The sequence below is a fragment of the Salvelinus sp. IW2-2015 genome, linkage group LG4q.2, assembly GCF_002910315.2.
Source record: "Salvelinus sp. IW2-2015 linkage group LG4q.2, ASM291031v2, whole genome shotgun sequence".
Classification (NCBI taxonomy): Eukaryota; Metazoa; Chordata; class Actinopteri; order Salmoniformes; family Salmonidae; genus Salvelinus; species Salvelinus sp. IW2-2015.
Window position 1 is genome coordinate 11,341,564 of NC_036843.1, and position 24,658 is coordinate 11,366,221.

General features: G+C 44.2%; 2 protein-coding genes across 5 annotated transcripts in view; both read right to left on the reverse strand.

Moving 5' to 3' along the window:
* Positions 1-430, reverse strand: part of peli2 (pellino E3 ubiquitin protein ligase family member 2) — a 30,667-nt gene extending 30,237 nt beyond the window's left edge. For both annotated transcript variants that reach the window (XR_011479788.1, XM_023986651.2), the window contains exon 1: positions 94-430. Coding sequence is in view for 1 of the 2 variants with exons in the window: in XM_023986651.2 (XP_023842419.1) it covers positions 94-170 (77 nt within the window). In the remaining variant the exon portion in view is untranslated. The remainder of the gene's footprint in view (positions 1-93) is intronic.
* A 7,007-nt stretch (positions 431-7,437) lies between these two features.
* Positions 7,438-24,658, reverse strand: part of LOC111963312 (kinectin) — a 46,034-nt gene continuing 28,813 nt past the window's right edge. For 2 of the 3 annotated variants that reach the window (XM_023986652.2, XM_023986653.2), the window contains exons 3-34: positions 24,461-24,619; positions 24,149-24,253; positions 23,738-23,973; positions 23,429-23,560; positions 23,156-23,262; positions 22,858-23,002; positions 22,339-22,435; positions 22,033-22,211; positions 21,674-21,742; positions 20,018-20,055; positions 19,786-19,876; positions 19,319-19,387; positions 19,178-19,215; positions 18,975-19,065; positions 18,786-18,854; positions 18,636-18,673; positions 18,433-18,523; positions 18,176-18,273; positions 17,977-18,076; positions 17,834-17,874; positions 17,624-17,714; positions 16,398-16,484; positions 11,497-11,586; positions 11,150-11,266; positions 10,974-11,063; positions 10,783-10,875; positions 10,432-10,500; positions 10,214-10,297; positions 8,925-9,008; positions 8,616-8,705; positions 8,234-8,344; positions 7,438-8,097 (exon numbers count right to left, since the gene is read on the reverse strand). In XM_023986652.2, coding sequence (XP_023842420.1) covers positions 8,074-8,097; positions 8,234-8,344; positions 8,616-8,705; positions 8,925-9,008; positions 10,214-10,297; positions 10,432-10,500; positions 10,783-10,875; positions 10,974-11,063; positions 11,150-11,266; positions 11,497-11,586; positions 16,398-16,484; positions 17,624-17,714; positions 17,834-17,874; positions 17,977-18,076; positions 18,176-18,273; positions 18,433-18,523; positions 18,636-18,673; positions 18,786-18,854; positions 18,975-19,065; positions 19,178-19,215; positions 19,319-19,387; positions 19,786-19,876; positions 20,018-20,055; positions 21,674-21,742; positions 22,033-22,211; positions 22,339-22,435; positions 22,858-23,002; positions 23,156-23,262; positions 23,429-23,560; positions 23,738-23,973; positions 24,149-24,253; positions 24,461-24,619 — 3,023 coding nt within the window. In that variant the 3' untranslated portion in view covers positions 7,438-8,073. The remainder of the gene's footprint in view (positions 8,098-8,233; positions 8,345-8,615; positions 8,706-8,924; positions 9,009-10,213; positions 10,298-10,431; positions 10,501-10,782; positions 10,876-10,973; positions 11,064-11,149; positions 11,267-11,496; positions 11,587-16,397; positions 16,485-17,623; positions 17,715-17,833; positions 17,875-17,976; positions 18,077-18,175; positions 18,274-18,432; positions 18,524-18,635; positions 18,674-18,785; positions 18,855-18,974; positions 19,066-19,177; positions 19,216-19,318; positions 19,388-19,785; positions 19,877-20,017; positions 20,056-21,673; positions 21,743-22,032; positions 22,212-22,338; positions 22,436-22,857; positions 23,003-23,155; positions 23,263-23,428; positions 23,561-23,737; positions 23,974-24,148; positions 24,254-24,460; positions 24,620-24,658) is intronic. The other variant, XM_023986654.2, reaches the window with a different exon arrangement.

Genomic DNA, 24,658 nt, shown 5'->3' on the forward strand with positions numbered 1-24,658 from the left:
CTAGCCTACAAATTGTTAGCTAGCTAACTTGTTTACTTTCTAAAATACCAACACTTCCGTAACTTACTAAACGTAAGCTTTTCTTCAACTTACCCTAATACTACCAACTCCCCGTATTTTATTGGGTCTTTTGTAGGGGCGCACTGCTCCTCCTGGCTTGGCGAAAACATGAGGCTTCTTGCTTCAATGGACAGCAGGCGCCCCTCGATCTCAAAGCACTCTCTCAAATTCAGAGGGAAAAGAACACAAGGGATTCCCTACAAAGAGTGTACGCAACTGCCATTTCACTGTATATCTCGTTGCATACGTATTTACGACTATATAGAGCAGTCTTTCTTTTAAAATTAATGGAATAAAAACGTTTTGTAAGGGAGTCGTAGTTAACGCAACTCGGTGGTTCAATCCGCTTTAACAGCAGATCCAAAAACAACCAGGATCAGAGGGTGGACCATACCATTCAGTTGTCCTTTACTTTATATAGGGGTGGGGGGACTTTAGACACATTCCACACTTTTTTTTAAACCAATTTATTGATCAAACACTTTATCGATGTATACTGATATCTTGATTTGATATTGTTTTGTTCATCATTTGATTTCTATAATAATTTTTGGGTCAAAGAAATTCTACAAATGACAACAGACTTCCCTTGTTTGTCTACATCACATGATGGGCATGGCTAGATATGAGGCGGCACCTTCTATTATGTAAACAAAGAGTACAATCTGGAAATTCATAAAGGGATCATAGCTTCCACTTTCCACATCATTTTCAAAGAACAGAACGTTCGAAACTCACCGACATAGATGAAACCTGTCCAATTCTGGGCAGGGGGTCCAGGTGGATTCCTATGTTAAAATAGCTTTCAGGGTGCAGTTTGATTCTTTTAGGCTGGCAGGCGTGCCTGGATGTGTCTGTAAGGGGACGCAGCTAGCAATGAGGACGCGACCCTATTCCTGCGCGCCGGGACAGATTTAATCGGCCCGAATCCGGGTGCCGGGCTCGGACTGACATCATATTGGATGACTGCCCAGAGTAAACCAGAACTAAGCCAACACTGCCGGTGTTTTGCCAGAATCCCTCCAGAAGTGTCCTGATGCAAATTGATATTACTATTACCCATCCACCCCACTGATAGTTCTCAATTCAGTTGCATTACACTATATAAAAATACAAACAGCTGTAAACTAACAACCTTACACAATGAACAAGTAGACATGTACTCATTGGGTTTTTTTTACTATAAAAAACTGGAAAGATATTACATTTCATACAACAGTACAATGTAGGTAGGTAGTAGGGAGCAGAGCCCTGAGCCAAACATCCACAGCAGCAGTGTCCCCTTATATGGTGTCTCCCCAATTATATGTGACATATGAATTGTTTATTTTTCTATATGTTCCTTGTTAATTGATTCCCTATTCGCCAGTCTCTAATCCACTATCTGCTTGCACCTGTTGGGCCTGTTACGCACAGCATCTTCTTAATTTGTTTGTTGTTTGTACAGCACTGAAGGCATAACATTCTGAACACATATAATTGGAAAGAGATGTAACATGGTGACCACAAGTAACATGCTGACCACACCGCTCGCGTGGCACGCTTGGGTGTTGCAAAAGAAATGAACACATACATGTCATTCATTGCACCCACACTGCTCGCTCGCGTCAACGAACGTCTGCGTAGCCAGCCGCTAAAATAGAACTTAGGTCTATTTGTGATGCTTGACGAGCTGCAAGTCCCGCCTCTCCCATCTCCTCATTGTTTTTTAGGAGCGTATACCCACGTGCCATCTCCTCATTGTTTTTTTTGGAGCATATACCCACGTGGGTGATTGAAAGATGAACTGAGGTCCACACTCCGGTCCAGTTGGTAGTGGTAATGCACCTTAAAGTTGGTTGCCAACCACCATATAAAGTCCAAAGAAGAAGAAGAAGAAGCCTGAAGGAGGAGAGAGATCACTAGAAACAAACTCGGTTTACCCTTTTATCTGTGGATTCATTGTCAGAATAGGTAAAGTAACAACCCAATGTTTATATCCCAGGACAAATTAGCTAGCAACAGCAAGCTAGCTGGCTAAATTGCCATAAATGTTTAATGCTTTTCGACCTGTCCCCAAATTAATATAGTTGGTTCAGAGTTCGTTTTGATATTTCAACACGCGTGTCCTGGTCACGTCTGGTGTGGGTGGACAAAATCAACATGCGTGCATTTAAGGCCGAAACAAATGCTCTGTTCCTTTTTTTTTTATTAGCACCTTACGCTTTCACTTTTTGTATTATTTTGAGCATGGATTAAATTAAGCCTCCTCAGGTTATTCCTGTTCATGGTTTTGAGTGCTAGTACTTTTTGAACTCTACAGATATTTTCTCTCTCACGCACCATCCGCTTTTCATTCTAGCCTGAGCGCAAACCCTCTGACTGGCTTTCTAAACATATTATGACAAATAATTTTTAATGCAGCGTGAAACTGAGCAGACCCAAATGATATCCTTTCGGTTTTTCTGTTGCGAGTGAGTGATGAAAATGTAAATACTGTTGGCTGCTGTGACTAACTATGGGGGGCCACAATGCTGACAGGCCGAATCAGACCATTCTCTCTCTGGTCAAAGACAAAGTCAGCAGTTCTGCCTCAAGTGAATAACACAGAAACTGCATGTTCACTAAAATATACATTAGACACCCAGTCCAAGGCTGCAATTGGTTGGCTATTTATAATGGGGGGAGCTGGGGCAAAGTTCCCTGTTACCTCCAGGAGTGAATATCTCTGACTTTCACCTTCCAGCAAGCATCTAGCCTCACTTCAATGTGATTCGCTGTTACCCAATGGTGAAATGGCATTCACTGTGAGTCTTACTGAGCTAAAAGTGGGAGCAGCCAAACCAATGTTAAATTAATCTCACATTTTCAACTAGGAAATCCCTCCGGTTCCCCTATCCTATATGTCCAGTCGTTGTCACACCTTTCTGATGAATGTGCCACTTCTACACGTCTGTCTACCACCCTCATCAATACTTGGCTGTCTCTGTTGTTTTCACAAGGCTCTGCTTGGCTAAGTGCCCCATTCCTCCTAACTCTCCATTGTAAATAGTGCATTGAGCCCCCCGTCAGTGGTGTGCTCCACTCTGCTATTACAACCTGTTTGAGGTGATGTTCAGTTTAAAAGTGCAATAACAGTTAAAACAAAAACAAAAAGTTAAGGATGGGAAACCACGGTGGTGTAATGCATCACCAAAAAGAGTTCTGACAACTTTGTTATTTTTGATGTACTAATCCTGTCTATCCATCTGTAAGTAATACAGCAACCCACTTTAAACCATGGCATTTGTTGGTTACATTCATGGTTCTCCATATCAGTCCATTAATACTACTGTTACTACAGATAAACCTCTATGTCTGTATATTAGGATCAAGCTGCTTGTGCTATATACCCCAACTTTCTTCCTCTCAGGCTAGTCTTAACAGCCTGGAGTATAATAACTATTTACAGCCCTTTTGTGTGAGACAGTCTTTGTCTCCCCATTTCATAGAGAGGGTATTGTCTGTTTAAAAGAGCACCATGAGACTCCCTTTCAATACCCCCCCCACCACCAAACATACACATGCGCACACACAAAGCAGGGAGATCAAAAGCTCTCTAGCACATACCACACTGATGGGGAGCAGATGCAGAGAGAGCTGCTCTGTGGAGGTGGGTCTAACTTGAGTGTGTGTGCGTGAGTACAAAGTCAGATGTTTCTTGGTAATAGGCATGAAACAGAGACTCAATGCAACAAATTGCACAATAGTGACTAACTGTATGAGCCACGATGACGTATTGAAGACAATGCTCCTATTTTCCTTCCTAGTTCCTCCATGCCCTCCCCCTGCAGCCTCCTCTACATCAGGAGTGGTCAAGTTCCCTGGATGTCTTAGACTGTGAGAGAGAGTGTACGTGTGTTAAGAGCTTGTGGGAATGGGATGTGATTGTAGAGTACTATTTCAGTGACAGTTCCTTAAACTTCACATGGAACTCATTTAAACTACATTTAAAAAAATGTATTTCACCTTTATTTAACCAGGTAGGCTAGTTGAGAACAAGTTCTCATTTGCAACTGCGACCTGGCCAAGATAAAGCAAAGCAGTTCGACACATACAACACAGAGTTACACATGGAATAAACAAATATACAGTCAATAATACAGTAGAAAAAGTCTATATACAGTATGGGCAAATGAGGTAGGATAAGGGAGGCAATAAATAGGCCATGGTGGCAAAGTAATTACAATATAGCAATTAAACACTGGAATGGTAGATGTGCAGAATATATATATTATATATAAATACATGTGGAAGTAGAGATACTGGGGTGCAAAGGAGCAAGATAAATAAATACAGTATGGGGATGAGGTAGTTGGATGGGCTATTTACAGATGGGCTATGTACAGGTGCAGTGATATGTGAGCTGCTCTGACAGCTGGTGCTTAAAGCTAGTGAGGAAGATATGGGTTTCCAGCTTCAGTGATTTTTGCAGTTCGTTCCAGTCATTGGCAGCAGAGAACTGGAAGGAAAGGCGGCCAAAGGAATAATTGGCTTTGGTGGTGACCAGTGAGATATACCTGCTGGAGCGCGTGCTACGGGTGGGTGCTGCTATGGTGACCAGTGAGCTGAGATAAGGCGGGGCTTTACCTAGCAGAGACTTGTAGATGACCTGGAGCCAGTGGATTTGGCGACGAGTATGAAGCGAGGGCCAGCCAACGAGAGCGTCAGGTCGCAGTGGTGGGTAGTATATGGGGCTTTGGTGACAAAACGGATGGCACTGCGATAGACTGCATCCAATTTGTTGAGTAGAGTGTTGGAGGCTATTTTGTAAATGACATCACCGAAGTCGAGGATCGGTAGGATGGTCAGTTTTACGAGGGTATGTTTGGAAGCATGAGTGAAGGATGCTTTGTTGCGAAATAGGAAGCCGATTCTAGATTTAATTTTGGATTAGAGATGCTTAATGTGAATCTGGAAGGAGAGTTTACAGTCTAACCAGACACCTATGTATTTGTAGTTGTCCACATATTCTAAGTCAGAACCGTCCAGAGTAGTGAAGCTGGACGGGCGGGCAGTGATCGGTTGAAGAACATGCATTTAGTTTTACTTGCATTAAAGAGCAGTTGGAGGCCACGAAAGGAGAGTTGTATGGCATTGAAGCTCGTCTGGAGGTTAGTTAACACAGTGTCCAACGAAGGGCCAGAGGTATACAGAATGGTGTCGTCTGTGTAGAGGTGGATCAGAGAATCACCATCAGTAAGAGCGACATCATTGATGTATACAGAGGAGAGAGTCGGCCCGAGAATTGAACCCTGTGGCACCCCTATAGAGACTGCCAGAGGTCCGGACAACAGGCCCTCTGATTTGACACACTGAACTCTATCTGCGAAGTAGTTGGTGAACCAGGCGAGGCAATCATTTGAGAAACCAAGGCTGTTGAGTCTGCCGATAAGAATGTGGTGTTTGACAGAGTCGAAAGCCTTGGCCAGGTCGATGAATACGGCTGCACAGTGGGCATAAGGGCATAAGACCTCCAACACACTAGTCATTATTTAAACAGAGTGAGGTATACTTCACAGGACAATGCATGTGTGTGAGAAATCTAGATACTGGATTCCTGCATCATAGGAAAGTGAAGCAACTATGTTTATTAAGGTGTTTGACAGAGGCACTGATGTACGGTCCTGTATCATATCAGGGTATGCTGAGGTTATGGTGTGGCGCCTGTTTTGTCGCTAGCTAGGTCTCCATGATGGCTAAGGCCCATAATCAGCTGACTGCAGCATGACAGTGGGAGAATTTTTGGAATGTGCTGATCCTGTGCTACTTTCTCCCCTGACCCCTGTGCTGAACAAAAGTCCTGTTGTTATTTTTCAGTCCTGAAGGACCACATGCAGGTTTACAGGTGACAAGCGCAGCGCAATGAGTGTACTACATTGACTCACACACACACAATGTCAATTCTTCTATGATCATGCCATTTTAGAACTGGTGTTTCCTCTCCATCTTAGCTAAGGTAAAGTCGGAAACAAAAACTCAAGGCTAATTCTTAAATGAACTACAGTATATGGGAAAGGGATACCTAGTCATTCAACCGAAATGTGTCTTCAGCATTTAACTCAACCCCTCTGAATCATCTGAATGTGGTCAGAAGTATGCGCCAGATATGCGATGTCCTCCCTAACATGTTGAACTCCACTGAGAATGGGAGGTAAAAGCAGGATATGTAATTCACTGATCCACTGTTTGTACAGCTGCCAGTGACAAACCTGATAGAATTTCCAGTTGTAAAGTTTCCAGATAACAGTAGGGGGCAGTTGTCCTTCTTGGCTATCCATTATGTCGTCACTAGTTGCCACAAAGTCATTATTCTAGCTAAACCCCACCTATTTATACCATTTCAGCCCACACAGCCATACTTCCACTAAACTATAGCATGATGAATCAACGTGTTGCACAATGTTTTGCAAGAATGCGGAATTAACCTGTTGAGTAACGTTTCGTTGCCATCCTGATGGCAACCCGGGTCACAAAGTTTCATAATGGCGGCGTCATGCTAGCACACCATAATCACACGAATACCCTCCTGTGTCCTAAAATTAAACCCACCACATGACAGCAACATGTTTGTCTTGAAAGGGGAGGACAACCTTACATTATTCTATTTATTAGTCATGCACTCCTTAGAACGTTGGTCATCAGTGTAAAAACTGAGCAGTTAATGGCCTTCCCTTTGTTTAGTTAGGGTCTAAATTAAATTGAATGCCTCATTGTAGAGATACATGTTAATCTCGCCCAAAAGTTATCCCCTAGACTGCCTGATGGCTCTTCATAGGTCTGAAAGTATCCGATAGATGAAAGCAACGACAAAAGCTTCCCTCAACCTTCAGGTAGGCACTACATTTCAAGGTGGTTTCTAGATGTGTTGAGGGGTTGATTTTGTAAGTGTAGGATGGACAAAATTGCAACGAACTAGGCCCCATCTTTGCTCTTAAAAGCAGAGATAAGGTCTGGGAGATTGCCATACCACTGTGGGGCACCAAAGAAAGTGCAGTCAAGACGAGCAGAACTGAAGACAGGACACTAAGCAGATTTTTTAAGCATCCCTTTTACTAACGATCACCTGTTACAAAACCCCCCCCGAAATATTCAGTGTTAATGAAATTACCAACAATATAGCGAGCGTTGATTACAGATAATATGGGATTCCTCTAATAGTTACAGAAGGATTAAAAACCTCAGCTCGGTAGACCTGTCGTTCTGCTCCCACAGCGAGGCAGGGCCACAGCCTCCCTCCTACTGGCTCTGCACTTAGACTTCCTCTACGGATCTCCATGGTTACAGTTACTTAGTGTCCCATCTGACATGCTGGGACCCTCCCCTATCCCCTTGCCCTCCCAATACTCAGCCAAAGTATGCATGTACAGTAGCTATGTATTCATGAATCAACACATGTACAGTACGTGTTTGAGTTGTCAGGACAGGAGTCAAAGAGATCAACAATTGTAGTGTACAGTCAGCAGGTCCTAACAGTTACTTTTTTAAACAATACATTTTTCCTTTTTAACTTAAAAGGACAAAGAACCCAAAGTTCATTTAGGAATCCACTTCATCGCCTTCTTGACAAAGAAAACTAACAGAGAAATACGATGTATTCAAAGCGTTCCATTGAAAAAAAGGGGGTACTAAACAGGGGGGATGCCACACAGTCTGAATGTGTAGGATGCCTTTAGTTCTGGCTGTGCTGTTGGGATCATGAGGAATGTGGTGGGACTTTGCAATAGTAAGGTCTGGTTTGGTGTTCGGTGTGTTTGTAGTTTGAGGGAGCCCCTCTGCTCTGGGGCCCAGCCAGGTCTCTCCCTGACCCTGCTGAGGAGGAGCAGGTGGGGGTCAGAGGTTATAGGTCAGCGCTGGGCATGGGGTCAGCAAGAGGCTGCCTACAGTACAGGTGAAAGGGAAAGCGAGGAGTGTAGCAGGAGAGGATGAGAGGGCATGATAGGAGAGGTAGAGGTGGAGAGGTTGTCTCTGTAGAGAGGGTCCATCCTCCCCTCCCTATACTTCAGGCGAGTCTGATTCCTGCAAGAAAGCACAGTTCAATATCTATTTAGAGTTACAACGAAGACTTACATGCCAGTTATAACCCCCATTTATTGTAAATTGACTCCTATATTTCAAAGACTTCTTTTGATTGCCGTGTCATCCAATGTCCTACCGCCTCTTGTCCCTTGGTGAGTTGCCGGTTGACAGCCAGTAGCAGCTGCTGCAGTTCCCTCACAGTTTGGTTTAGGCCTGCCGTCTTTTTCTCCTTCCTGTCAATCTCCTCCTGAGGGACATAGTGACGGTTTAGTTACCCCCCTCTGGTCACTTTCAATATAACTACACCTACTGGTCAATAAAACTACCCCTAGGTAAAGACTGGTTACATTTAACATACAACTACAATACTACAACTACTCATAGCTACCTGTGTTTTTACCATGAATGTACACTACCTAGATCATATGTGTGACTGACTTCAAAACAAATATTGAAAATAAAAATATCCACCCAGCCACAGACAGACAACATTCCCCTTCCCCTCCAGTAAGTCTTACGTGTGATGAGAGGTTCCTGTTCTCTATCAGGTCACCCTGGCCAGTCTCCTTGCAGATCTCCTCCTGGATCAGGTCCAGAGACTGCTGGGCCTGTGGTAGAGCAGGATGGGGGAAATTACAAGAAACATTTAAGCTTACATTTCAGGTAATATAAGTGTGTTCAACACGTCCACGTATTCAAATGTTCAGAGTGTATTTAGCTCCTAGAGTGTTTCATTCTAGACTAGGGACTGGTAACAAACTATTTCTCTAACAACAATGTACATCCAAACAAACTTATGGTAGTCCAATCCTGAGAGGCTGTCTTACCTTATAGAGATCCCCAGCCACCTTCTGCCTCTCACGCTCCTCGGTCTCCAGTTTAGACAGAGTCTCAGTCAGCTGGGTCTTCAGCTGCAACCAAACACCAACAGAGAGACGAGACACTTAACACATGACAATGACCTTTCCACTCCTGGTGAAATCTGATCTCAAAACTGTTTGGAGGGGAGAATTTGCATATACACGAGGTGATATATTTGTATATTTCTACCAATAAAATGCAAACATCTGTTTTGCATACACCAAAACTGTTTTCACTTGGCTTTTAGAGCAGTTGAGGTAGACATGTAGCTATATCTACTAAACTAATAATAATTAGCTAGACACTGACAAAGATTTCTTTATTTTTTTAATGCATTGTCAAATGAAAAACCATAAAATGTTCAGGTATCCTTCAAGGCATTCACAGACAGAAGGGTGACAAGAGACAGAGACAGACGTTGAAAATGTTTCAACTGTGTGTGGAGGCAAATGAATGGTAATATGATGAAAGTGTGCGTGCAGTTGAAGGCATAGAATGTATCCCCAAAGATGGCCGACATGGAGAAGCTCATTGGCCTGTACAGGAGTAGCAGAAAGCCACCGTAAGCCTTTTAGTGGTAGTGATGGGATAGTGCAGGGGTATCCAACTCTTACTCTATGAGGTCCGGAGCCTGCTGGTTTTCTGTTCTACCTGATAATTGCACCAAGCTAAATCAGTCCCTGACAATAGGAGAACAAGGGGGAAAAAAACAATGGAACTGGCTTCAAGGTCCAGAGTTGAGTTTGAGGGGGATAGTGTGCAGGATGGAAACAGTAGTGTTTTAAGTCTGTCCTCTCACGAGTAAGGAAGGTCCATCTATAACCAATGATACTAATAGCCCAGTCTATCGTTACACTAAGAATATAACTGCCTCCTAAAAAGCAAAGAAAACCCACCTTACTCATGCATGTAAAAACAGTTTAGCCTGTTGCATTTAAGCTTATATCACTACTGTATCCAGAGGTTGTACATAGATAGATGGAATGATGACTGAGGAGCAGGCCGTTTACTCTGGGCACCTCTGTGCACCTTTCATCCAAGCTACTCAATACTGCCCTTGCAGCCATAAGAAGTTAAGGGCACAGACGGACTTTTCACCTAGTCATCTTGGGGATTCGAACCAACAACCTTTTGGTTACTGGTCCAACGCTCTTAACCGCTAGGCTACCTGCCGCCCCTATGACTACATAGATGGATAACCACTATGACATGACCGAGTATGACAGGTAGATGACAGGAAGTTGAGTCAGCTCACCTCGCTAACCTCCGTCACATAGGTGGCGCTCTCGTGCTCTGCTCTCTCCAGCTCAGACTCAAGGTACTGCTTGTCTCTTCTCAACTATGGACGAACAAAATATTGCATTTTAAGCTATGTATGAAAATCAATTCAATTGAATGTGTCAACTGATGTAAAAAGTGACTAAATAATACAATTGCTGAGCGGTATGTAAAGTGTTAAACTGAAGGACTGACGTTGTCCAGCTCCCCGAGGTCGCTCATTCTGTCCACCTCCTGCTCCAGTGCTGCCACTTTCACACTCATCTAGGAAAGAAAGGGCAGGAGAGTGACTATAAGCACCACACCAGTGGATGCTGGTGGAAGGACCTATAGGAGGTCATTGTAATGGCGAGAATGAAGGAACGGAGTCAAACGTGGTTTCCATGTGTTTGATGCTTTCCCATTTATTCCATTCCAGCCTTACAATGAGCCCGTCCTCCTATAGCTCCTCCCACCAGCCTCCACTGCACCACACATACCAATGATATTGTTAAAAGTGCAATATAAACACAATTTGAGGTTAATTGAATGTTCTTCAGTGTTCACCTCTTTCAGCTCTGTCTGTGAAAGATTCAGCTTCACCTTCCAGCGAGACTCCTCCTGCTCCACACTGCTCTGGAGGCGCTGCAGGATGCCCTCCTGTGGACAGTAGAGGGTATTACAGGTTAGTTTCACAGCCTCCTCATGACACCTTTTTAACGTCATCTACAGTACACTGATAGAGAGCGTCGCCTCACCGTCTCAGCCAACACTTTCTTGTATGTCTCACAATCTTTCTGTAGAACCTTCTGGGCCTCTTCAGATTCCTTCAGCTTATCAGCCAATATCTGGTGAAAGGAACAGCCCTGGTTTCACTTCTTTCCACCTCAGTTCTCAGACATTTTAAAACATACAAGTGTTTGTAAAAGGAAACCTTGGTGTCCTCTGAGCCCCCTGGAGCTGAAGGTCTGGGCTCTGCTGCTAGGGTCACCTCTGCTGCCGGGGCCTCTTTCACTGCAGTCTCAAACCTCTGCAGCCACTCCTGGTGGTTCTGAGAGATACACAACAATAGACCATGTGGAACAGATTAACTTAGAATTAATATCACATCATGTGGTTCTCTGTATCTCAGTTGGTAGAGCATGGCTCTTGCAACGTCAGTATAGTGAGTTCAATTCCCGGGACACCCATACGTAAAACGTATGCATGCATGACTGAGTCGCTTTGGGTAAAAGTGTTTGCTAAATGGCATATTATATACTGTATTATGTGAGACCTTACATGTTCAGCGGGCAGAGGCACGTTGGGTAGCAGTCTGTGCAAAACATCTCGACACTCTACCTGAGCTGTCTCCAGGGCTGTCTGGTGCTCCTGAAGAGGTAGAGGAGAGGGAGAAGGAGGAAGAGAAAAGGGGACGTTCAACATGGACTACACTCAGGGCTCACACACACACACACACACACACACACACACACACACACACACACAGCTGTACAGGCAAACATCCAACACCTCAAATTGCTACCTCTCTGCTCGCTTGGTTTCACCCCTCCCATCTCAGAGTGCATACAGGAGCATGGCCTGTGACAAACGCAACTCCCTCTCCATGACACTCCAGTGTAACAAACAGCTAATATTTAACGGCTCAATTATTTAGTGTGCTTCAAGCAAGTATTCATCCAGCCCAGTGTTCAGCAGCCACACACCACCACGAGACGAGTTCATTAAGTTTAGGCCCCGCTCTGCTCTCCACAGGTTCACAAAGTTCACATTGGTCTCCTTTCAAGGAGGAACATGTTACTCACTCTTGTTCATTCAGTTGCAGTAATGCCCCGGAGGAGCTAACATTCTTCCCATAGAGCACCACACGTGCTTCCGTTATGAAGAACCACCAAACAAAACCCACTATGTTGGTACCATAAATCACACTAGCTGCACAGGGCTTGAAACTCTCAGGAGGAGAGAGATGTCCTGTATAACCCATCTTACCCTCCGATGGAGTGAGTCCTGTAAGGGACCGCTGGCACATTCACCTCTACTCTCATTAACACCTTGTGTTGTAAGGGGAAAGGGATCTACGCTGTGACATATGCTTTGGATTGTGTATGAGCATGCATTTTCCTGAGCGCACACAACAGGTGTCCAGGAACTCCTACACTCAGCTTAAATGAAGGCCATTTTTACTGTACCAAGATGGCCGAGAGCAGCTGCTGGGAAAATCAGTTCACTATGTACCCGATCTGCTTTATGGACATGAGGAGCGAGTCACTAGGGGTTAGAACTGTGGCAAAAATATACCGAACCCCCACAACTGTTTATAGTAGAAGAGCAATCTGTTAGTCTATGGTTTATTAGTGGGTCCCTAAATACATACGGCTAAGCAAAGGGTAATGGCAGATCATATTCTCACTGATGAAGAGGACTAGAAAACCCCCTAGGAAACAAATGGGTGAATATTAACAGCAGCTACAGCAGAGGAACTTGTGTCAATATTACTGTCTGGTTTCTACTCTAAACTAAAATATAAAACGCAAAATAGCGTATTTCTCGCAAATCTGAACAAATTGCTGCAGTTGTCACACAATACAACGTCACAGATGCCAAAAGTTTTGAGGGAGCGTGCAATTGGCATGCTAACTGCAGGAATGTCCACCAGAGCTGTTGCCAGAGAATTGAATGTTCATTTCTCTACCGTAGGCCGCCTCCAATGTCATTTGAGAGAATGACAGTACGTCCAACCGGCTTCACAACCGCAGAACACGTGTATGGCATTGTGTGGGCGAGCAGTTTGCTGATGTCAGTGTTGGGAACAGAGTGCCCCATGGTGGCGGTGGGGTTATGGGCAGGCATAAGCTACGAACAACGAACAGAATTGCATTGTATCAATGGGAATTTGAATGCACAGAGATGCTGTGACGAGTTCCTGAGGTCCATTGTCGTGCCATTCATCCGCCGTCATCACCTCATGTTTCTTCAGCATGACAATGCACAGCCACATATCGCAAGGGTCTGTACACAATTCCTGGAAGCTGAAAATGTCCCAGTTCTTCCATGGCCTGCATACTCACCAGACATGTCACCCATTGAGCAGGTTTGGGATGCTCTGGATCGACCTGTACGACAGCGTGTTCCAGTTCCCGCCAATATCCAGCAACTTCGCTCATGGGACAACATTCCACAATCAACAGCCTGATCAACTCTATGAGAAGATGTGTCGCACTGCATGAGGGAAATGGTGCACACACCAGATACTCACTGGTTTCTGATCTACACCCCTACTTTTTTTTTAAGGTACAGCATGTGACCAACAGATGCATACAAGTGGGGCAAAAAAGTATTTAGTCAGCCACCAATTGTGCAAGTTCTCCCACTTAAAAAGATGAGACCTGTAATTTTCATCATAGTACACTTCAACTATGACAGACAAAATGAGAAAAAAAAATCCAGAAAATCACATTGGTAGGATTTTTAATGAATTTATTTGCAAATTATGGTGGGAAAATAAGTATTTGGTCACCTACAAACAAGCAAGATTCTGGCTCTCACAGACCTGTAACTTCTTCTTTAAGAGGCTCCTCTGTCCTCCACTCGTTACCTGTATAATGGCACCTGTTTGAACTTGTTATCAGTATAAAAGACACCTGTCCACAACCTCAAACAGTCACACTCCAAACTCCACTATGGCCAAGACCAAAGAGCTGTCAAGGACACCAGAAACAAAATGTAGACCTGCACTAGGCTGGGAAGACTGAATCTGCAATAGGTAAGCAGCTTGGTTGAAGAAATCAACTGTGGAGCAATTATTAGGAAATGGAAGACATACAAGACCACTGATAATCTCCCTCGATCTGGGGCTCCACGCAAGATCTCACCCCGTGGGGTCAAAATGATCACAAGAACGGTGCGCAAAAATCCAGAACCACACGGGGGACCTAGTGAATGACCTGCAGAGAGCTGTGGCCAAAGTAACAAAGCCTACCATCAGTAACACACTACGCCGCCAGGACTCAAATCCTGCAGTGCCAGACGCGTCCCCTGCTTAAGCCAGTACATGTCCAGGCCCGTCTGAAGTTTGCTAGAGAGCATTTTGGATGATCCAGAAGAAGATTGGGAGAATGTCATATGGTCAGATGAAATTAACAATATAACTTTTTGGTAAAAACTCAACTCGTCGTGTTTGGAGGACAAAGAATGCTGAGTTGCATCCAAAGAACACCATACTACGTGAAGCGATGGGGTGGAAAACATCATGCTTTGGGGCTTTTTCTGAAAAGGGACCAGGACGACTGATCCGTGTAAAGAAGAATGAATGGGCCATGTATCGTGAGATTGAGTGAAAACCTCCTATCAGCTAGGGCATTGAAGATGAAACGTGGCTGGGTCTTTCAGCATGACAATGATCCCAAACACACACCCGGGCAGAAGGAGTGGCTTCGTAAGAAGCATTTCAAGGTCCTGGAGTGGCCTAGCCAGTCTCCAGATCTCAACCCATAGAAAATCTTTGGAGGGAGTTGAAAGTCCGTGTTGCCCACAACAGCCCCAAAACACACTGCTCTAGAGGAGATCTGCATGGAGGAATGGGCCAAATACCAGCAACAGTGTGTGAAAACCTTGTGAAGACTTACAGAAAACGTTTGACCTCTGTCATTGCCAACAAAGGGTATATAACAAAGTATTGAAATAAACTTTTGTTATTGACCAAATACTTATTTTCCACCATAATTTGCAAATAAATTCATTAAAAATCCTACAATGTGATTTTCTGGATTTTTTTCTCTCATTTTGTCTGTCATAGTTGAAGTGTACCTATGATGACAATTACAGGCCTCTCTCATCTTTTTAAGTGGGAGAACTTGCACAATTGGTGGCTGACTAAATACTTTTTTGCCCCACTGTATCTGTATTCCCATTCTCATATGAAATCCATAGATTAGAGCCTCATTTATTTATTTCAATTGGTGTAAAGTACTTAAGTAAAAATACTTTAAAGTATTAAGTCTTTTTTTGTGGATCTGTACTTTATTTATATTTGACAACTTTTACTTTACTACATTCCTAAATAAAAGGACGCAATTGTTACGCCATACATTTTCCCTGGTCCAATTCACACACTTATCAAGAGAATGTCCCTGGTCATCCCCACTGCCTCTGATCTGGCGGAGTCACTAAATACACATGCTTTGTTTGTAAATGTGTTTGAGTGTTGGAGTGTACCTGTGGCTTTCCGTAAATAAAATAAATAAATAAAATTGTGCCTACTGGTTTGCTTAATTTAAGGAACTTGAAATGATTCATACTTTTGATACTTAAGTATATTTTACTCAAGTAGTATTTACTGGGTGACACTTACTTGAGCTATTTTCTATTAAGGTATCTGTACTTTTACTCAAGTATGACAATTGGGTACTTTTTCCACCACTGCCGATTTAAAATTGTGGCATGCTGTGTTTATATTTTTGTTCAGTATATAAGTCAATGCAGTAAGGTGGTGGTGTACACAAACTGAAAGATTTCTGTATGTTGATCAATAGTATCACTGTTATTTTAGCATGTTTTCAAAAATGCTTTTACACAAAATAATGATGTTGACTGATTGCACATATTCTGGACATCATTTTCTCAAAGGCAATTCTGCAGGATCAAATTTCTTTAGAAAATCTTGGAATAGAATTTCACTAGCGGCTGATGGCTGAATTGATGTCAGTGTATACACATCAAAGCATAATGGAACACATGCAGAATTGGGGAAAGGACATGAGAGAAGCACATGGCAGGAAGTGAGAGGAGCATCACGAAGATCATGGATCTCAAACTCATTACGACCATCCAGCTACATGAAATCTGGAGTCAGTCACTGCACACTCATTTTCAATTCCCAGTTTTACTTTGCACTGGAATTTATGTAGTTATATAACTATAGAAGTAAAGCAGATTCTAGCGCAGAATAGCAAGCAGAACTCAAGAACAGCCGTGGCAAAGTACATAAAGTTCATTAGTGTTTCTGAAATTCCTGAGGGGAATAGCTAATGGAGACAATTATTCAGGGCCAGAGTGCAGAAAGAGGGGAGAAATCAGATGTATGAATAATGGAGTAACCTCACTGGTCCATTATGGCAATAGCTGTTTGGGGATGAATCAAGTTTTCAATCTAGAGTGAAGCAGACTGGAAGCAGCGTCCGAACCTTGCGGGCTTTGCCAAGTTTCCCCTGAAGCATGGACTCGGTGGCTGCCAGAGCCTCCATAGCGCTACAGTTTTTCACCCGAAGCTCCTGGTCAGTTTCAAAAGAGATATGACTTTCAGTTCAGCCTCAGGGAAAAGTATGCAGTGACCCACAAACACAATTCATATAGGGACGAACAGAGAACCATTAGCTAATACTATTTTCTACTCTCCTTTTCTGTACAGCTGTCCTGTCCTGTCCTATCCTGTTTCTGAGTGTAGGTTTAAAAGAAAATCCTCACTGCACTTTACCTGTAAACCAGTCTAAGGGTCAAGTGCAGCTTAACATGAGCTGCCCATCTAACGATTGAGTCTTTAAAAGGATCGGCCACTAAATTTTATCGGCAAAAACAAACAGTGAAACAGTTAGTCACTCAGTAGAGGTCTTTGGGATAGACACTGAAAGAATCTGAAGAATGAGAGCTGCAGCTCACTGCCAAAAAAGTCAAATGTACCTAGATAGGAAAAGCCAAATCACGTGATACAGGGCTAGTCAACAAGGTAGCTCTCAGTCTCTGTAAAACAAGGCTGTTGTTATACCGTGGACACAGAAATAGGGACTCCTTGTAAACATGGCCAAGAACAGAGCAGAGTAGACTGACAGCCCTTAACTATGCTGTTTGATTGTAGAAAGCCTAAGCCAACATACGTATGGAATTTCAAATTAACAGGACTAAAATGTAATGGTAGAGAAATCATTGACTTGAATAATTTCAAGTAGCTTAATTAATTTCATTCATAGTCTGTGACAAAATGCAATTTATCCACTTGGGAAAATGAGTAGAGTGAGATTATTCATTTGAAGCAGAGGTGCACAGGACTGCATATGCATGGGTAGAGTGACATCACTGAGGGGTGTGGTTTAGGGCAGTGGTTCTCAAACCTCTCAGGGACCCCCCAGACGTTTCACAACTTTGTTGTAGCCTTTTTCTAACTCATCTGATTCACCTAGTCAAGGTCTTGATAATTAGTTGACAAGTTGAATCAGGTGTGTTAGCTCCGGAATAGTTAAAACACATAGAATGGCTGGGGGGTCCCCGAGGAAGGGTTTGAGAACCCCTGGTTTAGCAGAGTATATACAGGATGAGGTCTGCAGATGTATGTCAGGGCTAGACTGGAGAAGTAGGTAGTGTGGGTGTGGGCTGGGGAAGCAGCAGGACTGTCTGCAGCACAGGACGGGACACCTACGTTGTTCTTGCTCCTGTGAAGCTCCAGGGACTCCCTCAGCTTAGCCAGCTCTCCCTGGAGATCAGACACCTGCTTCTCCTTCTCTGCCAACCTGGAGGACAGAACACCACCACACATACATTACCAAGCATAACGCTGCTGGATAGACCCATGCCAAGGGACACCTATTGTATACTGAAGGGAATTCTGTGAAGTATTGCTGTTACTCACGCTGTCAGCAGTTCCGGGCTTGGGGCCTCTGTGTGGGTCAGCTAGAACAAGAAAAAAAGTAAGTTATTTAACTTATTATTTTTCACCCTCTCCCATTCAGCCAATACAGATGACCAATGAACTGTTTCCACCTCTTCTCTCACCTGTTGCTGCTGTAGCTCCTGCACCTTGTCGCTCACCTCCTTGGCCCTCGCCTCCAACTCACTCTGTAGGGTCTGGATCTCCTGGTCCTTAGCAGCAAGCCTGCAATAGAGTGTGTCAGCCTAATTTCTCAGGGTACAATGCAGTAATCGAGTAGGAAAGAGTAGTACAGTAGGCTTAAGGATAGTACAGTAGGCTTACTGTGTCTGTAGTTCTAGGAGCTGGTTTCTGGCACTGGTGGTGTCCTCAGCCTCCTTCTGTCTAAGCTGCTCCAGCCCCACCACCTGCTGCTCCAGAGACTGCAGGGACAACAAACACAGGGTCACACCAAACACCCAGCAGGGAGACACAGCACAGTCTAGAACCAAAACAGTAACATTGGGAGAAGTCTAAACACATGCCAATAAAGCACTTAACTTGAATTTTGAAAGAGAGCGAGAGCGACTATGAACACACACCTCAATGGTCATCCCATTGCTGGAGTCACTCGCCTGTGCTGCCTGTAGGCTCTCCTCCATTGACTTAATCTGCTCATCTTTCTCTTGGATCCTTGAAATACAGAAGAACAAAAACTTAGCGAACACAGAACAAATTGTCCATGAATATGGCAAGCTGTTTCATAGCAGTTGCTAGGGAAAAGGTGGTATTTTCATTGACTTACTTGCGCTGTAGTGCGTCCACTATCGAATCGGACAATGTCTGAGAGTAGGAAAAGACAAGAGGGAGAATCCATGAGGGAACGGAGTTGAGACCATCAAAATAAAAAGAGACAGTAGATCCGTGTGGGGGATAAAAAGTGTGCGTAACATACCTGTTCAGTAGTCTGAAGCTTTAAAGCCTCCATCTCTTGTTTCAGAACCTCCTTCTCTTCTCTTACAGTCTGACAGAGAAAACAATTTGATTTCAAACATTTCAACATCATTTTTGTTTACAAAATGCACGATCAAAACTGTGTTTATCTGGTGGGGTGATCAAGCTCATTCCCCTGAACCCTGCTCACCTTCAATTCCTCCTCCTTATTGGCCACCTCAATCAGCCCCATCTTCAGCAGGTCCTCCACAGTCTTGATGTTCTCCTCCCGCTCTTGGAAACTGTGTGTGGGGGGGGGGGGGGGGTCAACAACACAAAGACAGTGAGACGTGGTCAATGTGAAGTACAGCATTGTTTTCTGGTGTGGTCTTAATGCTCTCCATTCTCACATACCTCCTCTGGAACTGGTCCAAGGCCAGCTGAGAAGCAGTCTAGATGGGGAGAGAGGGTGTGTCAGAGAGTTATGCATACTGAGGAACTGGTAGATCACAGCAGGAGTTCCATCTAAGAAAACAGGCGTGTTTCACTTCTGACCTGTTCAGAAATCTGAGCCTGCAGATTCTGGAGCTCTACCTTCAGTGACATGTTCTCATTGTGCATGGCCTGTGGAGGAGAGAGGAGGGTGAGGGCAGGAAGCCCAGATTCAACAACATTCATCTCACACAAAGGAGATATCACTATTCATTTGACAGTGTGCATGTAGGTCTACAGTAGTTTGATAATATCTTTATCCTAATGACCATTTTCAGCCAATTGACTTTGTTTTAATGAACAAAGGCAGCCCAGAGGGCTTATCATAGTTCTGTTTTATAACTGTACTAGCTACTATGCTTCACAAAGAAATAACTTCCATGTATAGTAAGCCCACAAATCAATCCACTGAGCCATGTGAGCAGCATTCCTACAGCTCAACACATTCCATCCGGTTAACAGACCGTATTTTACAGAGCTGGTGTAATAATGGGGGTTTAGACAGTATTACAGAGTATTACTGTAGGTACCTGCATGTTAGTTTCCCTGCTGGCGCCACTGCTCCTCTCACCATTCAGGGAGTCCTCCAGACTCTTCCTCTGCAGCTCCTTCTCAGCCAGCCTGGACACAACCACACAGGGCAAGAGTCAGCAACACAACCCATATGACAGGGACACGAGTCAGAGAGGACATTATAAGGAACAGACGGACATTCAAGGATCAGGCTACACAGATGTGCAAGTGGGCTGGGGAAACACTTACAGCTTCTGTAGCTCCTCAAAGTGGGATACAGTAGTGGCCTGAAAGAGGAGGGAAGAGAGTGGTCACAACACACTCACATATACAGTACCAGTCAAAAAGGTTGGATACACCTACTCATTCAAGGGTTTTTCTTTATCTTTTACTATTTTCTACATTGTAGAATAATAGTGAAGACATCAGAACTATGAAATAACACATATGGAATTATGTAGTAACCAAACAAATGTTAAATAAATCAAAAAATATTTGATACTTGAGATTCTTCAAAGTAGCCACCCTTTGCCTTGATGACAGCTTTGCACACTCTTGGCATTCTCTCAACCGGCTTCATGAGGTAGTCACCTGTAATGTATTTCAATTAACAGGTGTGCCTTAAATAGTGGAATTACTTTACTTCTTAATGCGTTTGAGCCAATCAATTGTTTTGTGACAAGGCAGGGGTGGTATACAGAAGATAGCCCTATTTGGTAAAAGACCAAGTCCATATTATGGCAAGAACAGCTCAAATAAGCAAAGAGAAACGACAGTCCATCATTACTTTAAGACATGAAGCTCAGTCAATCTGGAAAATTTAAAAAACTTTGAACGATTCTTCAAGTGCAGTCGCAAAAACCATCAAGCGCTATGATGAAACTGGCTCTCATGAGGACTGTCACAGGAAAGGAAGACCCAGTTACCTCTGCTGCAGAGGATAGGTTCATTAGAGTTAACTGCACCACAGATTGCAGCCCAAACAAATGCTTCAGAGAGTTCAAGTAACAGACAGTCTCCTCTGAACAGTTGATGTTGATTGAATCAGGCCTCCATGGTCAAATTTCTGCAAAGAAACCACTACTAAAAGGACACCAATAAGAAAAAGAGACTTGCTTGGGCTACAAAACACGAGCAATGTCCAAATGTGAGATTTTTGGTTACAACCACCGTGTCTTTGTGAGACGCAGAGTAGGTGAACGGGTGATCTCTGCATGTGTGGTTCCCACTGAGAAGCATGGAGGAGGAGGTGTGATGGTGCTTTGCTGGTGATACTGTTGGGGATTTATGTAGAATACAAGGCACACTTAACCAGCATGGCTACCACAACATTCTGCAACAATACATCATCCCATCTGGTTTTCGCTTAGTGGGACTATAATTTGTTTTTCAACAGGACAATTACCCAAAACACACCTCCAGGCTGTGTAAGGGCTATTTGACCAAGAAGGAGTGATGGAGTTCTGCATCAGATGACCTGGCCTCCACAATCACCCTACCTCAACCCAAATGAGATGGTTTGGGATGAGTTGGACTGCAGAGTGAAGGAAAAGCAGCCAACAAGTGCTCAGCATATGTGGGAACTCCTTCAAGACGGTTTCAAAAGCATTCCCCATGAAGCTGGTTGAGAGAATGCCAAGAGTGTGCAAAGCTGTCATCAAGGCAAAGGGTGGCTACTTTGAAGAATCTCAAATATATTTTGATTTGTTTAACACTTTTTTAGCTACTACATGATTCCATATGTTATTTCATAGTTTTGATGTCTTCACCATTATGCTACAATGTAGAAAATAGTAAAAATAAAGAAAAACCCTTGAATGAGTAGGTGTGTCCAAAACTTTGACTGGTACTGTACATATGAACTCTTGTTGATGAACTAAAGGATGAAACATGTTGGAAACATACCTGTGAGCTCAACTGGTTCTGCAGAGTCTCAATCTGGGTCTGAAGGCCACTGTTTTCCCTCAGGAGATCCTGTCAGGATTAAAAGGATGTTACGTTGAGTGCATACCAGAATATGAAAAATATAAATACAAAAATACTTCAAATATTTGGCCCATCTCAGTCTCTCAACTAAAACAGTTTCCCTTTAACTACTTCTCTCCCTCGTTTCCGAATGGTGTGAGTGTGAAGTCCTGTTTATACCTGGCACAATAACATCCAAGTTTAACTGTCAACCACTGGTGAATGTAAACACTAGGGAATGTGTTATTGTTATACACATCACAACTGTCATTACAACAATAAGGGCTGTGTTCCCCTACCTGGACCTGCGCTGCGTTGTCAGCCAGGCTGTGCTGGGACACCTCCAGCAGCTGCATCATCTTCTGCTCCACCTGGTCCTTGGACACTATGGTGTCGGTCAGGCTGCTGTGCAGCGTCTGGATCTCCTTGTTCTTGTTGCTCATTTCCTTCTCCACCGCCAGCAGCTGGCTCTGTAGTTCTGAGAGAGGAGAGACACCAGACCCAGTCATATCACCTTCGTCATATGTAACATTTGTTACATATTGGCAATGAGTCGTGCATTAGTTTGCGTTTCAGAGATCTGTTTATAGAATCTCTGTGAGCACCTTCTTTAGCAGCATGAAGTTTCTCCCTCTCTGCGTTGACATTGTGGAGGTAGTTCTGGAGCTCGTCCCAGCGGCGCTTAGCTTCCTGCAGTTGAGCCTGGTGATCACGGGACAACACTTGGCATTTTAACAGTGAACATACACTGACACAACCTCTCAGAATCCATCTCACTGTACTGTGGTTATGGTGATGAACACAGGAAAGGCCGACCTGGGTGTCTGTTGCAGGGAAGCAGTGTTCATACTGAGCACAAAGCCTCAAACAGACCCACTTCCTGAGCTAACACAATCCTCCACTTCCCTGTTCTATTACACACCACCCAGACCCCCCCTTAGGAGGGGGGAAACAGGCCCTCCCATGGTTACAGTGATAAACCCGAAACAGTCCAGGTCTGACCACGAAGGAGAGATTCCTTTGTGTTTAATCTCTGTGGGGCAGCCTAGTGAACTATGGGCTGAATAAATAACTAAATTAGATGCCTGTGTGAGTCATAGCCCCTCCCCTGACAAACCCCATACCTCCAGCTGAGACACATTCTGCTTGTAGTTGACCTCCAGCGACTTCCTCTGGTGCTCCTCCTGCTGCAGCTTGTTGTTGTTCTCCGTCAGCTCTTTCATCAGACCAGAGTACTCAGAGCGCAGCTGGTTCAGCTCCGACGACTGCCTGCCATACACACCACAACCACTATTACAACCCACACACTCATCCATGCCGTGCCTCAAAGGCAACTAGTATTCTTACAGTGCAATACAATACCTATCAAAGAACTTAACATCTTTATAATCTAGAAACAGATGGCTGGGAGGTGGCACTCACTTGCTCTCCATCTGGTTGGTGGCAGAGCTGACTGCATCTCTCAGGATGCCGTTCTCCTGCTGCAGCCTGGCGATCTGACCCTCCAGCTGCTCCCTCAGCTTCTGGAACTACACAACATTGGGAGTCAGTACCACCAAACATACAGCATCCGACAGAAACACTTGTCTATACTGCCTCAGGACTGATGTTGGAGTATAAAGCATTACAGTAAAAAGTGATGGTAGTTGAGGTTTGGCCTGAGGTAAAGGTATCAGAGTGGTGGATGGTGGTCACCTTCATCTGTATGCCCTGGAGCTCTCCCTGGGATTTAGCCTGCATGACATTCAGCTCCTTCTCCAGCGCCCCACGCTGGTCCCTCAGAACAGCCTCCGCCCTCACAGTCTTCTGCTTCTCCTGCTGCAGCTCCTAACAGCGGACAGGGCATAAATGGCAGCGGATCAGTATTGGAATGAAATGCCACCAAGCCACAGCCAGAGTCCACAGGTAATAAACCAGTGATGTAAACCAGTAATGTCAATGGATATATATTATGGTACCGGTATGGTCGGGTTAAGGTCATCTTATGAGTATGTTTGGCTGCACCTTGCTGAGCTGCTGGACCTTGTCCTTGGCGATGGAGGCCTCCTCCTGCAGAGTGGTGAGGAGCCTCTCTCTCTCCAGGGATGAGGGGTCAGCCCTAGCTGCAGACTTCTGCCAAGCGTCTAGGGCAGACGGGTTCTTCTCTTTAAGCACAGTGACCACACTGACAGCCTCTGCCTGTGACAGGGCCAGACTTCCCAGGCCCAAAAGTAGCTCCTTCAGCTTCACCTCAGAGTTCTCTACAAATACACACACATAAAGGCAGAGGATGAACTATGATGTGTTATACAAGTGTTGCATGGCAGCGGAGTGGAATAGAATGATGCAGTTTAAATAGATTTATCAAATGTAATTGTTTATATGTCAGGTTTAAACATGATATAGTAGCTATATATTGGAGTGTAGGTTTCTCACCTTTATCCATCTCATTCTTCTGTTTCTTGACATTTCCCTTGGAGGGCGCATCCCCATGGTGGTTAGCAGGACCTGCAGAGTCAGGCTGGATATCATCCACTTGGGCTGAGGGAGACCGTAACACATTGTCATATTTGGGGCCAGACAAGGTACACAAATTGAGAGTGGGCCCAAGGATTTCATAAATATAAATATATTTTAAAAAGGCAGAGTAAGATTTGTTTTGCTTTCTGCTAGCAGCTTTCGAACAATGTCTGAACCTGCTCTGACTTTGATTAACCTGCAGTATCAGTAGGTCTACATCATCCTTACCATGCTCAGTCTTCTGCTTCTTGGCAGAGTTCTTCTTCTTGCCACTGGTTGAGGTGGTGGCTGTGGGGGTCGCTCCATCCTGGGCTTTGGTTTCCACCGGCACGGGAACCTCCTTTTTGACTGGAGCTGGAGCTTTATCCACCTTAATCTCTTCTTCCACTAGACAGGAACCAACACGAGGACAATTAGGCTTTAGAG